We start from the raw sequence: 16,377 nt of genomic DNA, 5'->3' as shown, positions 1-16,377 counted from the left end.
AACTCCCTAAATATTTTAGGGCCAGATCCTGCATCAGGATCCACTAGCATCAACCCTCACTGACGCTAAAGGGACTCTGCACAGCTGCTGGGACCCATGCTGTCAGATTACATTGCAGAATTGGAGCTTTAGTTTGTGCCTTAAATCTTTTTGCAACATGTAGGTATTCTATTCCACTAACTCATTGTGCAAGGAAAAATGAGATTTTCCATTTTCTGCCAGGTTAATCTGTAGCTGTCAGGAGATTATTTCATTTTAATAACATAGATCTTTGAATCTGATATTACAATGAAAATGTATTCCTTTCCCCTTTAAAGTGATACACTCATTTCACATGTCTATTCATCTAAGCGTTTCTTAGATGCCCCCCACCACATTGTAAATAAATATGGGACACACACACACATACACACACACACAAAGAAGATGACTTCAAACTTTTTACCATAATTTAATTCCATTCCATTATATTTAAAGTTCAATAAAATCCTTTCTGGAGCAGCCTACTTAAAAAGGCTAGTTATTGCAGCCAGCTTGCCTGCATGGGTTGGCTCAAAAACATGGTGCATTCCTCTTATGTTTGTTTCTTCAAAATACTTGCACAGATCAAACATACCAGTATTGCATATCCAAAAGTGTATAACAAAGTGAGTAAAGTGAACTTGCTGGGCCTTTTGTCTGAGTAAGGACCGCAAGATCAGGTCCTTAATTAGTACTTCCATGCAATAGCTCAGCATGTTGTTAAACTCATTGAGGTATGCTTTGTGTCCCAATAATAGACAATATGGTCTAGTGTACGCAATCTATTAAACAATCTATTAAACGTAATGCAAACCAAGGCAATGGTTGCTGATACCGAATATTTAATCAAAACTATCATAACAGGCAGAGATTTAGGAATAGAATTTTTCCTCTAAAGGCAACATCATTTATAACTATGATTATTGTAAATGGAATCACAGCTCTGTAAAACATCTTGCTAGTGAACATGCTTTACAAGTCCCAAGCAAGCAGCTCGCATTTTTCTTTCTAACTGAATTATGTCGATATTCCACCTTATCTTTTTCAAAGCTTTTACTCTGAATAGAGTCTTGACAGCTTTTCAATACAATTACACCAACGTACATGAACCTTTCCAGCCATCACGACCACTAAAAGGCTATTATGAAATGATTACCATGGAATTGCAGCTACATTAGGGCCAAGTCATCTGCAGAGACTCACTTAATTTAAACCTCTTTCACTTATCTGGAAAACTTTGAGAAGGTGGTGGCTGGTTAGAAGGGATGGATTACAGGAATTCTTGCAGGAATGAATCCTTCACCCATTGAAGTCAGTGGCAAAAGGCTCACTGAGTTCAGCGGTGCAGGCTCAACACAATTACCTGCGATAGAAAGAAGGAATTCTGTGTAGGGGGTGATACCAACAGAAACAGAGATGCACCTTCAAAATGAGTACTCAGGCCTCTCCTCTCAGATTGGCCCAAACTGTAACTCAGGGTTGGCTTTGACTGAAAAAGTGCAGGAAGCAAAGCTGATTACTCCAAACTCCCTTCTTAAAAGACCAAGGAGCCTGCATCATGATGTGGTCCTCGCCTGAGAATAAAGGAATTAGTTACTCCTAGGGTGCCCAGTGCCTCACAGCTCGGTCTAGTACTGCCCTGTGTACTATACCATTGTGACAGGTTTCGGAGGGGCGGCCCTGTCAGTCTGTATCAGCAAAAACGACGAGGAGCCCTTGGGGCACTTTAGAGACTAACCCATTTCTTTGGGCATAAGCGTTCCTGGGCTAGGTTAAGCGAAGTGGGTTCCAGCCCAGGAAAGCTTATGAGCAAAGAAATGGGTTAGTTTCGAAGGTGCCCCAAGGACCGCCCGTTGTGAGAACACGTGTTATGCGGCTGCATTCCGTTAAGGTCCTCTGCCTGCACGAAGCCAGCTTATTTGATGACCCCGTTTGACACCACTTGCCTCTTTGGAGCTAAGAGTCCCAAATCCAGCAAACTGAGCTATGGCTACAGCAGAGAGTCGGCAAGTCAGGGCCAGTGAAGGCCATTTAAAGGGGTCCGGACTGCTCTCCTCCTCTGGCTTGGAGCCGCCACGCAGCTCCGAGTGCAAGTTTACGGTGCATTTCAAATCCGCACCGGAGCTGAAGTCTGACCCCGCTGGGCAAAAGGTGACCCCCCCCCACAAAAAAAACAAACCCGGAACTGAGAGGCTGCTCCCTGTTTCCTGCAAGTGGGGTGAATCCCCAGCAGTGTGAGTACCCCCGTCCACAGCTCCGACCCTCCCCGCTCCGGCAGTAGCAGCAGCCCGGCTGACTCCCCGGCCCCCACAGCCAGGAGCCGCCGGCACACCGGGCACAACCAGTCGGCGGGCTCAGCCCCGGGAGCAGCGCTCGGCAGGGCTGCTGCAGCTCCGGCTCCCTTACCTGTGTAGTTCTTCGGGGCATTGCGCCCGTCCTCCCGGGGCCCGCCCGTCCTCGAGACATCCAGCCCGGAGGCGGTGGCCGTCTGCATGGCTGGCGCCCGGGCTGCCCTCCGCGCGCGGCTGGGGTTGAGCCCGGCGAGCTCGTCCCGCAGGTGCAGGGTTCGCCGCCTCCAGCTCCCCGCGGCCCCTCCGAGGCGGAGCGAGTCGCTGCCCAGCAGGACACGCGGCGGCCGCCCGGCCGGGCGCCCCCTCCCGCCCCCCGCAGACACACTCACTTCTCCTTCCCCCGGTTCGCGGCTCTCACTTCCCCCCCCCCCCCCCCGCCGCCTGCGAGCTGCTGCAGCCGGGGGAAACGGGCTGGCACCTGGAGACCTCCCCCCCTCCCACTTCCCCTTCCCCTTCCCGCCGATCTGCAGATCTAGCCGCTTGCCCGGGCTGCAGGAGACGCGTCTCCTTCCATCCTGCCCCTGCGCGCTCCGGGATCCCCGGACCGCTTGGCAGCCAGAGATTTGCAGGCAGCCAGCTCCCCTGCTGCTGGTCTCGCCTGGGCCAGAGGCGCGACACCGGCTCCTCAGCGGCGAGCCCCGGCCGGGCACTTGGGGGGCTGATAAAGGCAGGGGAGAGCCTGGGAACGCAGCTCCCCAAGCGCAGCCCGACCTGCTGGAGACCCGTGGGCACCCAGCCCCGCAGGGGCTTGGACGCCTGCTTGCTCCAAGACTTGGCTGTTTGCCCGATGATGGCTGGCGCGGAACTTCCAGCCGGTGCTGGGACGGCAGGAGGGGGCTCCTGACGATCAGCTGGCGAGGGTGGGACCCCCTCCCCCTTCCTGGAAGTCACCCTTAATCCCTGGCCTTGGCGCTGATAACATAATCCCCAAACGCGGCAGCTGGGGCCTGGCCTGGCTGACCGGCTGGAGGAAGCTAAACCGAGCGGGACTGGGCTGAGGCTGCAGGCAAGTGCCGTCTGCTTCCCCTGGGATACCCTAGTGATAGGGAGAGGGAAGGCCCAGAGGGCGAGGGCAGATGGTGGCTACAGGGTGATGAGCATTTCTTGACTCACGAGGGTGCTTCTCACATCTGCAAACACAAATGAGAGGCAAAGGGAAGGTGCAGAAAACGAAGAATGCAGGGCAGGGGCAAGGCACAGCAGCAACACAAAGGTTGTCGGTGTATTTATGCAGGGGGCTTTGCTTTGCAGCCATTACTACTGCGTGTGGCTGGCTTTAACTTCAGCAAGTGTCCCCTTGAGTGGCACCATCCATGCACCCAATACTGCACTACTTGACAACAATGGTCATTACTGAGAGCAGTCCAGTTTCAAGAAGCCCCCTATACCACTGACCAGGAGAACTTCAATCTAAACAGATAAGGTGGACAATGGCTGGGTGTGGGAGGAAGGAAGCACTATTAACACTTTACACACAGGGAACTGAGTTGCAAAGATTAAGTAACTTGCCCCACATGTCCAAGGAGCCTGTGCAGACCCTAGTCTCCTGAGTTCCAGTCCAGTGCCTTAACCACAAGATCATCTTTCCTAACTTAATGGGCCATCAGCCATCTCAATACTACTTACTACTTACAATAGCGTTCAGGGCCATTGCCGGAGAATATTGGAGGATTTTTAAGGATGCAGCTTGACTCATTATTTCAAAGACCTCTTCAGAAGGAACCAAGATTTCCCATCTGTTTCATATCACGATAGCAATAACCTCTAATTGTGCTGCCCTGACAGACTGTGTCATTGTTTAACCACTAGCTCTGTTTTCCTAGTGATTATAGATCAGACCCTTCTTTCCCTAAAGATACTCTCATATCCAAGCTCAAATCAAAACAAGTTTCCATCTGAGAACAATGATTTTGTTTGCCACGTTGTATATATTGAATGTAAGTTTTAAAGCTGGTTTCAGAGTAACAGCCATGTTAGTCTGTATTCGCAAAACGAAAAGGAGGACTTGTGGCACCTTAGAGACTAACCAATTTATTTGAGCATGAGCTTTCGTGAGCTACAGCTCACTTCATCAGCACCCTACAAAAGCCCAGTGAAGGAAGGGTGAGATGCCTCAAGTTATTCTTAGTACAGTATAAAGTACCACCCATTAAGACACATTGGCCTAGATTCTCAGCCATGCTGAGACTACTTTGTATCAATCTGCAAGCACAACATGGTTATAAATTCAGCGGGTCCAACAACTGGAAAATTTCCCCATTGCAAGGGTATCCTCATGTGCTGCAGAACCATCTAATTTGTCTGGCATGGTCTGTTCATTGTAAACAAGTCTACTTCTTGCTGATCATGCCATTCTATTCTAGGATCCAGATCTGACACCGTATGTGTCACCATATGGTCACAGAAGTTTGTTCTATCATTTTACTAGGCTACGAAGTTAAACTTATTGGACAGACAGTGCCACGATCACTTTACTTTGCATCTGGATGGGCCTTGCCACTGTGCACACCCCATTTAATAGGGCACCAACCCATAACATTCAGTACTTTCACATAACATCTACAACTTTCTCTGTCTCTCTCTCTCTTTCTTTAAAAAAAATAAAAGATCACAGATGGTTCTTTACTTACTCACATTACTGTCAGTGGACAAGCATGGGGTTTGGTGATCTCTCTGATTTGCTGATGTTGGCATCAGCAGCTGATTTGGAAATGATGTACTTCAGCAGGTTGTGTTGTTTGGCGAGGCAGACGTAGCAGGAACAGCAGGGACAGAAGAGAGCATCGGTCGATATCGCTGAGCATATGGAGCTGGGCCCAGACTAATTGCTGTGGCCATTAACTCTCACTCTGGTGATTTACTGTCTTGTTATTTTTGAGCCAGAGCTTTGTTCCAGAACCACAGTTCATAGCAATGGACTGGAGAGATGAGATTCTACAAAACACCAAACACACCAGCAGTGTAACAAATTCCACTGCCAATATTGTTTTGGCAGCATATAGTGGAGTGAAGTGAAATGGCTACTCAGCCGTAGGTATGATATGCTACTGGATATGGACGTTCTTCACTGAAAGTCCACAAAGAATACTGCCTGGTATTTCCACATCTGTAACTAAAATATGTCTAAAACAAAAGATTCATGTGGGTTAGAATGACAGATCAGACTTTGGGGAAATACTACAGCTTGTGATGCACTGCACTGAAATTCCTTTCCACTCCCTATGGCTACACAACAGAAGCCAAGTACAAACATGCTCTAAAAACCCTTTCAAGATTCTACACTGAATAAAAACATTTGTAATTATCATGATTAGCACTTATGTTACATAGCAACTTCCATCCAGGATCTCAAAGCGCTTCACAAATATTATTTGATTAAGCCTCACACTCCCCCTAAGAGGTAGGCGCAGTCAGTATTAACCAAATTTACAGGTGGGGAAACTGGGCACAGAGAGGTTAAATTATTTACTCAGCTTCAAAGTGGTCACTGGGTAAGCCAGGATCCCGAGACAGAGGTTGTTTTTTTTCTTAATTGGGCGAAATCATTGATGTCTCTGGAAGCTGTAGATGTACAGAAATTCTTGGGATCAGGCCTATAGAGAAGCCCACTGTACCTGGAATAGACTTCTCTCCGGACACCAAAACTAAAGGGATAGTTATCACCTTTGGGTTCCATTGTTTAAGTGATTTAGTGAGGTACCGAGTTGTTTGCTAATATTATACAAAATTAAGACTGTTGCAGCTACCAGGGGAAATGCATTTCAAATCCACAAGCAGGTACCTGTAAGAGGAGGCAATATTGTGTAAGAGGGTCCTTGTGAGTAACATGTTCTGAAAGTGACTAATAGTATTGTATACAGTATTATTGTAGCTGTGTTGAGTCCAGCATATGAGAGACAAGGTGGGTGAAGTAATATCTTTCATTGGACCAACTTCTGAAGAAGAGCTCTATGGAGCTTGAGAAATTGTCCCTTTCACCAGCAGAAGTTGGTCCAATAAAAGATATGACCTTATCCTTGTCTCTCTAATAATACAGTACACATTTGAGTCAAGCTTCAGGGCAGTGATTGCTTCTTAATATGCATTTGTAAAGCCTGTGGCATGGAGTCCCAGTCTTGATGGAGTCCTCTTGGTGCTACTGTAATATCAATAAATAATGTTATGAGCTGGGTGAAACCTTGTTATGGATTGAGTTAAAACCTTATTGAGATTGATGGGTGTGAACACACACTTCAATTAACATAAATGTGTGGGCAAATTAATCACAATCCCCGACCTAAAACAAAAAGGATTATGTGACACACTCAAGAGTTTTGGACTGTGTGGGCAGAGGGAATTTATGCTGATTATTGTTTTGAGAGAGAGGCAGAGACAGATGGAGTGTGTGTGTATATAAAACACAAAACCAGAGGCAGGCAGACAGCCTGAAGAAATTCAAGCAAATGCTTGCAAGTGCCATTTGACCCTGAAAGAAACCTAGAGAGAAGTTCTGGATGCTGGCTGAAAAGAAGCTTGGTCCTGTAAGCTGAGGGCTGGTCAATGCTTAAAATTTAGGTCAACATAGCTAGGGTGCTCACGGCATGAAAAATCTACACCCTGACCAATGTAATTATGCTGACCTAACCCCTGGTGCAGATGCAGCTCTATTGACAGAATAATGCTTCTGTCGACCCAACTACCATCGCTTGGGGAGGTGGTATTCCTACAGCAATGGAAAAACGCCTTCCCTCATTGTAGGCTGCGTCTATGCTACAGGGTTATGCCAGCATAGCTAGGGCGCCATAGTTAGCCCACTATAGTCCTTGTAGCATAGACATGGCCTACTCCTTTTGCCTTGGGTTCCTCCTGCATTCAGAGAAGCAGGACTTTGTACATTCCTTGTAAAGAAAGAAGATTGCATCAAAAAGTACACCAAATTTTTCATCAATTTCTACTACTATATAGAGTGTACCCAGGGCTTCAAACTTTGATTAGCCACTCAGGTCAAAGAGGGTTAACAACAGGCAAGTGGATTAGACCTGGGTGAAATTTTTCAGCCAAAACTATTTTTGGTGAAAAAAATGACCTTGAGATGTTTTGCAAAATTTGTGTTGGTTTCACTGATTGTTTCGGATGAAAGAAAAAAACCTGAAAAAAAATAGAAACATTTCCTTTTGACATTTTCAAAACAAAACATTTTGACTTTTCAGCTCACTTTTCATTTTGAAATTCCCTTCGGTTTTATTTAAGAACAATTTAAAAACATTTTAAAAAGGCTCAAAATCAAAATGAAACATTTCATTTCAAACAAAATAGTTCATTCAACCCGAAATTATTTTCCCCACTTTTTGTTTTGCTGAACTTTTTTGGGGGGGGAAAATCATTTTTGGTTGGACTTAAAACAATTTTTTTTTCAGAATAGCCAGTGAACTAAAAAATCTGTTGTTTGCACAGCTGGAGAGTTATCTTCCTGGCTATTGCACAGTTTTACATCAGAGTGAAAGAGAAAACATGTGACAAACAGGAGCCACAATGAGATGAATCACTGATAGAGCAGAAAAACAAAGGTTTTACCACAATCAGGAACCTAAACACCACATGCCTCATATGTCCCACCACAGTCCAGTGCCAAAATGCAATAATGTGAACAGGTCAGAAGTTACTCAGTCAATTTTATTACTTCCACTAAAGCCTTCAGTTCATCTTATGTTTCACCAAACTACACTGTGAAAATAAACAAATCACTCTTTAATATTCTTTGAATATATTTTTAAATGACAGTTTCTTTCAATATATTGTATGTACATAGAATCATAGAATATCAGGGTTGGAAGGAACCTCAGGAGGTCATCTAGTCCAACCCCCTGCTTAAAGCAGGACCCATCCCCAATTTTTGCCCCAAATCCCTAAATGGCCCCCTCAAGGACTGAACTCACAACCCTGGGTTTACATTTTCACTGAAAGTCTTCATCAGTAAGAATGGACACATTTTGCTGTTAAAATAGGAATATATATATATCGAGAAATGACGACACTGTACTGCAGTCCTTACCTTAGGCCTGATCCTACCCAGTGCTTGTGGGAAGTGCTGCATGTAAAAATACATGGGGAAAAGGAATGAACAGGTAGCTCAGAGGACCCCAATCCTACATTCTTGAGAGCTCTGATCCTGGCCACCCAGCTACTTCTGTCAATTGTGGGACTAAGACCAAAGGCTGCAATCATGCTCAACTAGGGTGACCATATTTCCCTATGCTGAATATGGGACACCTGACAAAATTATTCGTATTCAAGCAAGTTCAACGGGGCGCATAGGCGCCGACTCCGTGGAGCACCCATGGGGAAGAATTAGTGGGTGCTCTGCACCCACCAGCAGCCAAACTCCCCCCGCACCTGCGCCCCACCTCCTCCACTGCCTCCTCCCCGAGCGCGCTGCATCCCCGCTCCTCCCCCTACCTCCCAGCTCTTCCCGCCTTGCCGCTGCCAGGCAGTTGTTTGGCGGCATGCTGGGAGGGAAGGGGAGAAGCAGGAACATGGCGCGCTCAGGGGAGGAAGTGGGGAGTGGTGGGGCCGGGACGGGAATGTGGGGAAGGGGTTGGAATGGGGGCAGGGCAGGGGCAGAAAGGGGGGCAGGGCAGGGGAGGGGCCAGGGGCAGAGAGGGGTCAGCACCCACCGGTGGGAGCAGAAGTCAGCACCTATGGGGCACATGCAGGGTTTGGCTCCTCCTGGCTGGCAGAGGGTCTTGGGGTTTACCAGAGTGCCAGCCCAGCCCGAGGCAGTGGGGGAAGGAAGGAGCCTGCTGGCCAGGCTGTTGGTGAGCTGAGCAGTACGACCAGGGGCTGGTTCTCCGTGCAGAACTGGGAGTGGGACGCGCCCCACTTGGGGAGGGGGGAGGGGATATGGAGGACCAGCAGGGCTGGGAAGGGCAAAGGGGCAAAGCAGGGAGGACAGTGAGGGGGGAGCATGTAAATGGCTGATGTGGTGACATGTAACCGGCTGCTACCTGGTGACTGGCTGTACTCGCCAGCCACCGCAGAGTGCACCAGTGCCGGCCAGAAACGGGACAGGGGGCAAGAGCCAGCATGCTGTGGGGGCTGCACTGACAGACCAGGATGGGGAGCAGCTGGCCCCGCATGCTGCAGCTTTGCCCTGCCACCAGCCTTGCACACCCACCCCCATTGCCGGCCACTGCTGGTGGGTGGGCGGCTGGTGAGCAGGGATCCAGCCAGCAGCAGGACCTGCCAGTACTGATCACGGGAGACAGAAAATATGGGACAATTAGCCCAATTTTAAGAAAAAGTCAGGTTACCTGCAGGAGGGCTTAAATATGGGACTGTCCCTTTAAAAATGGGATGTCTGGTCACCCTATGAGTGCTGGGGGGTACTGCCAAACACCCAGCCTTGAAGCGGTTTCCATCATATACACGGTTTACTGTTGGGTTCAATGGCTCTCAGCACCCCCACAAGGGTAAGGGAGTGGGTACACAAGGGGCTTGAGATTTACTTCTGTCTGTGGGCAAGTGTATGCTGTAGGCTTAACCTGATTTACTACACACTCATTACCCCTGTCATACCCACACACAATGGGGCTAAAGCACAACCTTGAGCTCTGTGCTGTGCCCAGGCAATAACAAGGGAAACACCCACCAAACTGTATAGCAAAAATGGGATTTTCCTATAACCTAAAAACCCTACACTTTCTTTACAGGGCACAATCCAACATTATTAAGGGCTTGGGTATAGCGTGTGGGCATAGATCAATGAATTTCTTGTAAATGCTGCTATAAAAAGCACTTGTGGTGACTTATTGTACTAGAGATACAGATGCATCTCTGATCAAAACAGAATCTGAAAACGGTACATTCATTTAAGGAGGGATCAAATTCATCCCATGGAACAGCGATGAACAGCTCAGCATAAGAGGCCAATTGCTCCTAATATACATGCATTTTTGCTTGAGAAAACAAACATTATGGAAACAATCATTTCTGTCTCCAGTACAATACAGCTTTATTTTGTAAGGTGCAAACTATAGCTTCATAGAGGGATAGCATTGTTACAGTTCAGCAAAGACAGCCTTACCAAGCATTGTTTGGTTTTGGCTTCAGTGCCCATGGTAATCTGGACTATGTCACTTGCTAAATTTTCACAGTTCACTTGTGAAAATTTTAAAAGCAAACAAATAATTCTCTTCCCCTTTTGTTTGCTCCATTTCTAGGAATAGGAGGGAGACAAAAGTTTTAAAAACATGCAAAATCCCAGTGTTGCAAACACACATACTGCACAGCATCATGAAGTTAGACAGCCCTCCCATTACTGATAAACACACGGGAACCTATTGCAAACCTGCCTCAGGTTGCCTATATTAACATAGAAGCACGCAGCTAAAACAGTCCAGAGCAGACTCCTTCCTCACTATCACCCAAACCAATCAGTTTCCCTCTTTCCTGCTTTGCTGCATAGAACCAGCGCCAAAGCTGGTGCTCTCTCATTCTCACTTAGGCCCTGAACCACCATGATCCCCAGCCATCCAGCCTGCACTCCCATCACCCTCTTTTATATCCAGAGCCCTGAACACTTACGGATATCTTTGGGGTGGAGGGTCTGGAGACTTCCCCCCTACTGCTCCATCAGGTTTGGGAGGATACTAAATAGCTATCCCCTCCCACAGTGAATTTTGGTGTGGGCTTGTCAGACAAGGGTCACCTCCATCTCATCGACTGACCCTTCGTGAGGGAGATAGGCACTCACCAGTCAGCTGGAAGTGGGACAGTCAGCCACTGCATAACTGCATGACCCAGAAGCCAATAGACTGGGTTGTTGCATTTGTACCACCCCATGTCTGGGAAAGGGAGAGAGCCTTCTGAGGATACTCATGGGGGAATTCTGCACAATGCAGAATTTTGCAGAAATTAATGTTGGCCACACAGAATTTCCATTTCCCCCCATAGAAATAGGCTGCAGAAATGTTGGCCACCACTATGGGCTGTTGGACCTGGCAGAGCCCAGCTCGCAAATAGAAGACAAGGCCGGGGGGGGGGGGGGGGGGAGGAAGAGGAAACTGGAGGGTTTCCAGCAGCTGCAGTTCCCCGCATGCCCTGAAGTAAGAAGGCAGTGGCATGCACAAAACGCAGTGCAAACCCTGGACCCCGCATGAGGCTGTTTCTCCCTGGGCTCTAGGAGGGTAGAGTCTGTGAGAGTCTGGGCTGGGAGGAGGGGAGGGCACAGCTGGGCTCTGGAAAAAGAGGGGGTGTGAGCCTCTGGGCTGGGGGGGCCCCATGGCTGGGCTCACGGGGGAAGGAGGTGTGAGTATCTGGGCCGGGGAGAGGGGGGCAGAGAAGCAGGAACTGGGTTGTCGTGGGGGTTTCTTTAACTCTCTACTCCTGGGGGAAGTTTTTGTGTGTCTGTATTATTACAGACATACTTGCCGACAGGTATTTTGAAATAAATTACCAAAATAATTGAAACTGGTGTGATTATATATGTTATTTTGACAAACAAAATCTGCAGAATTTTAAAACATTGTGTGCAGAATTTTTAATTTTTTGGTGCAGAATTGCCTCAGGAGCATGAGGAGGCAGTGAGAAGGAGCAGCAAGTAAGTGGTGGTTTTAAGAGGCCTAGGCTGGGAGTGAGTGGGGGGTGCTTGTGCCGGAAATGAGTTAACAAGAGGAATAGGAAGGACGTAGGAGAAAGAAGTGGAGAGAGAAATGAAATGTGGCCACATAAACAGCTGAAGCCAGTTCTAGAGAGCAAGTCCAGCAGAGGCGAAGACTCCCACACTGGGTAGAGTGCTTGTGTAGACCGACAAACAGGAGAATGGTGCTAGAAATAGGAGTGCGTGAGCAAGCTAGAGAGAGATTCCTCTCAGCTAAGAATAGTGCTGGGCTGAGCAATATCACTGAAGACCTAATAGCTCCTAGAAACAAGATCTTTTGTAAAGATTTAAGAATTGTTGCCTTTAAACATGAACAGAATTTCTCATAGGAAACACGAGATCCTCAGAATCCTAGTGTTATCAGCAAGTTAGCAGATTTCACCATGAAAGAAGGCAAAAGGATTTGCTTCTCACAGAGGATGACCCTGCCCCGCCTCTTCCCACCCCTCCCCCCGGAGTGGGAAAAAATAGACAAGAGGAAATCAGAATGACCTTGAGCAAAGGCACACCTCTTAATCAGTAGCCAGCGCGAGGTGAGGTTCTCTGTTTTAAATCTTGCCGCATTAGAGAACTTGTAAGGGAAGGCTTTGACTCTGCACCCACCAATTTAAAAAAGTGTGAGCATATGTGGACAGATTAGGATGGAAGAATTTCAAAGAAACATGGTCTGTCCAAATGGGTTTCCCAGTCCTATATCATACACAGGACAAACCCCCTGCATAACAATCTATACCTATTCCTTTTTAAACCCCACTATTTTTAAAATAAAACAAAAGCTACAGAAAAAGAGGCTTCTGAGATGCATATTAAAAAATTTAAGGCTCAATTACTCACTTTTTTAAAACATTCTAAAGGAGGAACCAAATTTGGCCCTCATGTACATTGGTGAAACTTCCATTGTCAATGGGAATTGTTGCTTCAGATGGCAGAATTGTTGCTTCTGCATTTGGCCCTATATATTTTAACCCTTCAGAATGTTTTTCATTGAGATGGATTCTAACCAAAGGACAACAAAATATATACCTGAATTTACCAACTTTGCTTTTTATTGAATGACTCTGATGTTCTTCTGGTTTTTCCTCAATATATAATAAATAACTAAAAAGGATGCACCATGCCCTTGAAAGTTCAAATTCATAACAGAAAGAACAAGTGCAATGGTGATCACTTTCCCAAAGTCTCTTTAAGTGAGTTATTTTCCCCTATGGGACATATCAATGTGATCTAATACACAAGAAAAGTAATTATTAGGATATTTATGCTAATTTCCCCACTGGAAGCTAAACACCGGCGTTGGAGACATTCAAAACACATTGTGTGATTTGGCAGCACTCCAAAACCTGCCAAGATACTAATTATGGGATGTATCTTTTGGTTCCTTTGTAGCCACGCAGTTTATTCACCTTGATACTCTGAAGATTCAGGAGCTTATTCTTAATGAGTGCAGGCAATGAAAGAAATATATTCCTGACCCAAGCTGTCATTAGCAACTTCTGAAAGTGCAAGCTATATGTTTGCTAGTGGCTGAAATAACACAGTTGAAGCTAGTTGCTCTCTGTTTATTACTCTGTATAAAATACAGTTGCACTTCATGCAAGCGTCTGTCTGCAATAGTCACTTGTCAGGCTTTCAACATGTTAATGTGAACAGAAAAACTATAACTTAAATATTTGGCCTGAAGTAAAAACCTGCTCTATTACCAGTGTGCAATGTTGTTAGAATTATTTGTGTTTTAAATCCTATTAACAAGGGCTTTTAAGAAAGATTGTCTCATGTCCATTTGATTTAATTGTGAAATGTACCTCCTTAGGTAAAAATCAAGAGGAAGATGGCTCTTCCTGCTGCAAATCTGCCAGCGGTATACTGTATAAACCGCATTTAATTCTACAAGCTGAATAATCTTAATAGTTTACTTTGGGCTTATTCAAAGGAATTACTGTACTTTGACTACAACTCACGAAGGGATCTATTATCAGAAAAATAGCTTCTGAGGCAGGCACAGACTTCAGACATTAGGTGCAATTTCAAGGCCAAAAATAAAACAAGTTCCCCTCTGCAGCAGGCACAGAATCCACATTAAGCATTCTGCAGCCCCAGCCCTCAGCATGAAACATGGAGCTTTGTCTGGATTGTTAGGGCACTCCGGTGAGTATGCTTGGCAGGTCCCTGCAAATTCTAACATGGGGCTAACTTCTGCTTTGACTAACAGTTTTTTTCCTTCAATGAATTGAGGAGAACTTTGTGTCCTAGTCCAGACTAGAAAATTCAGCAGAGGCACTTCTCTATGAGATATGAGCTGTCTATCAGAAGAAACCTCAATCCTATGTTAGCAGTTCAGAGAGACTCCTTGAGTATGGTCAATGAAGTCCATTTCCTCTTGGTCTTACGGTTGGCCAGACGGCACCCTAGTATCCAAGAAACGAAGCTGCTCAGTGGTACTGCCAGAGCAATATAAGGAATGGGTCTGTGTGTCATAGGTGCTACTTTTAAAAAGGCTATCTGGACATGAATGAAAGATAAAAGGTAGGAAGCTTTCTGAAAGACGGTTTTTTTCCCAGGCAGGATTTTCTAATTTTAGATTTTTGAAGGGATGCAAAATTTTGAAGATTCAACTCTCTGAGCTTGGTCTTCCCAGCTTCAGTCACACAAGAAACCTGTTCCAGCCTTCAGCTTCAAATACTTCCCAAACCGAAAAATTCAGTGGATGACTGTGGGTGAGGGATAAAATATTTCACAAAATCAGGTGCAACTTATGAGGAGATTAGTCAAAACAAAGGGTTTTGGCAGACCTGCTGGTTTTTCTTTTGCAGAAGACAGGAAATATTTATATTTTAACTGAAGAGATCACTAACTGAGCCTGGGCATCTGTCTAAGACTCATCATAGTCAGGAAAATCATGAGGTTTCACACAACCATTGGGACTCATGATGGTTATTTGTAAATCCCCAAAATTTACACATTGCAGTACAAAGATTTATCCAATCAAAACCATGTCCCAGAATTTGTAGTATTCACAGTTTGTTATTCTCATGTTTAAAGTGCCTCAGTCATCCAGTCAGGGAACAGAATCTACACCATGTGACTAGGCTGACCAACCACACAACACAAACAAATAGCTGAAGGTTGAAACAAAAAGCCAAAAGAGGTAGGTTGAAAATTATTTTTCCAACCTGTTTGGATAATATCACAAAGAAAATGTCAGACAATCCAGATCAGGTCATGAATATTTCATTGACTGAAAGAGAGATTATATTTGTAACAGACATTATTAACTAATAGTTTGACCACCTGTAGTGCTTACTATTGAAACATGAGAGAATAGGATGAGGGAGGGATGCCTCCATGTGCTACCTTTGGTCTGTGGGACAAATGATGGGCATACATGTAAAATAGATTGCGAAATGGTCTCAAGAAGTATGAAATACAAAAGTTTCCAAAGTAGTTTTTCTAAATGGGGCCACCCTTCCAGGTCCCTGATGGGCTGCGCAGGCACATAAAAGAGTTCTCTTTATTGTGTTGACTGCTCTGGTTTAACATTTCTCCAGTACTACGTGGAAAAGCACTACAACCGCTGTGTCTCTGGTCACATCTTTTTGAATATTGTATGTTCACAGTGAAAACACCCTGAAAAATACTATGCATTGGACACTGAACAGGACATCCAGGCTAGATGATTTACTTTCCACGCTGATGCACATACAGTTGAAGCAGCACAGTCACCATGTTTCCTCTGTGGGTGGGTGAATGACAAAGCTGAAAAAGAGGCTCACATCTCAGTGAAGTCAGTGGCAAAACTCCCATTGAATTCGATGTGGCCAGGGTTTTTTTTACCCTACATCTCTGGGTGCATGTCTATTTATAGTCTGAGCCATTATGTCCAAAGAGTACAAGGGAGCACCTTAGCTGGCCAGGCGTGCCTGCAAACAGACCAGTTGTGTGCACACATGGATTCACACTCATAAATCAGGTGCATGCATAACTAGGATAATCTGGCTCCTAGAGTAGCAAGTTAGGAAGCAATAATAAATCTTGCCAAGGCACACTTGATTGACTTCGAATTAGCAGGCAATGGGAACTCAAATCCAAAACAGAACATGCAGCTGTATAGGACCAATGGTATCATGGTCACAAAACCTTAGAAGCCCAAAGCATTTCTTCTTTTTTACCTTCTTCCTAAGCCTATTTGGTCCATTAATATTTTACTATCTATGTAGGGTCAAATTCTGCTTTCAGTTATCCCATGCACTTTTCAGTACTAATGCTGTGTGCTGAACAGCCCACCATGTCAAAATGGTTGCATGCCTTGTTATCGTGAAGATGTCTGTGTCCAGCACCCATTACACAACCAAGACCCCTTCGTACTCTCTA

At 45.7% G+C, this 16,377-nt stretch overlaps 1 protein-coding gene across 2 annotated transcripts in view; it reads right to left on the bottom strand.

The window, feature by feature from the left end:
- The window catches only part of SUSD3 (sushi domain containing 3), a 52,382-nt gene extending 49,707 nt beyond the window's left edge, over positions 1–2,675 (bottom strand). For both annotated transcript variants that reach the window (XM_084634730.1, XM_084634731.1), the window contains exon 1: positions 2,428–2,675. In XM_084634730.1, coding sequence (XP_084490856.1) covers positions 2,428–2,515 — 88 coding nt within the window. In that variant the 5' untranslated portion in view covers positions 2,516–2,675. The remainder of the gene's footprint in view (positions 1–2,427) is intronic.
- Positions 2,676–16,377: the final 13,702 nt, after the last annotated feature.

Source organism: Lepidochelys olivacea (assembly GCF_965140295.1).
Source record: "Lepidochelys olivacea isolate rLepOli2 genome assembly, chromosome: 7".
NCBI classification, from domain to species: domain Eukaryota; kingdom Metazoa; phylum Chordata; order Testudines; family Cheloniidae; genus Lepidochelys; species Lepidochelys olivacea.
Note: the sequence above shows the minus strand (reverse complement) of the source record. Positions and strands in the feature narration are given on the sequence as shown.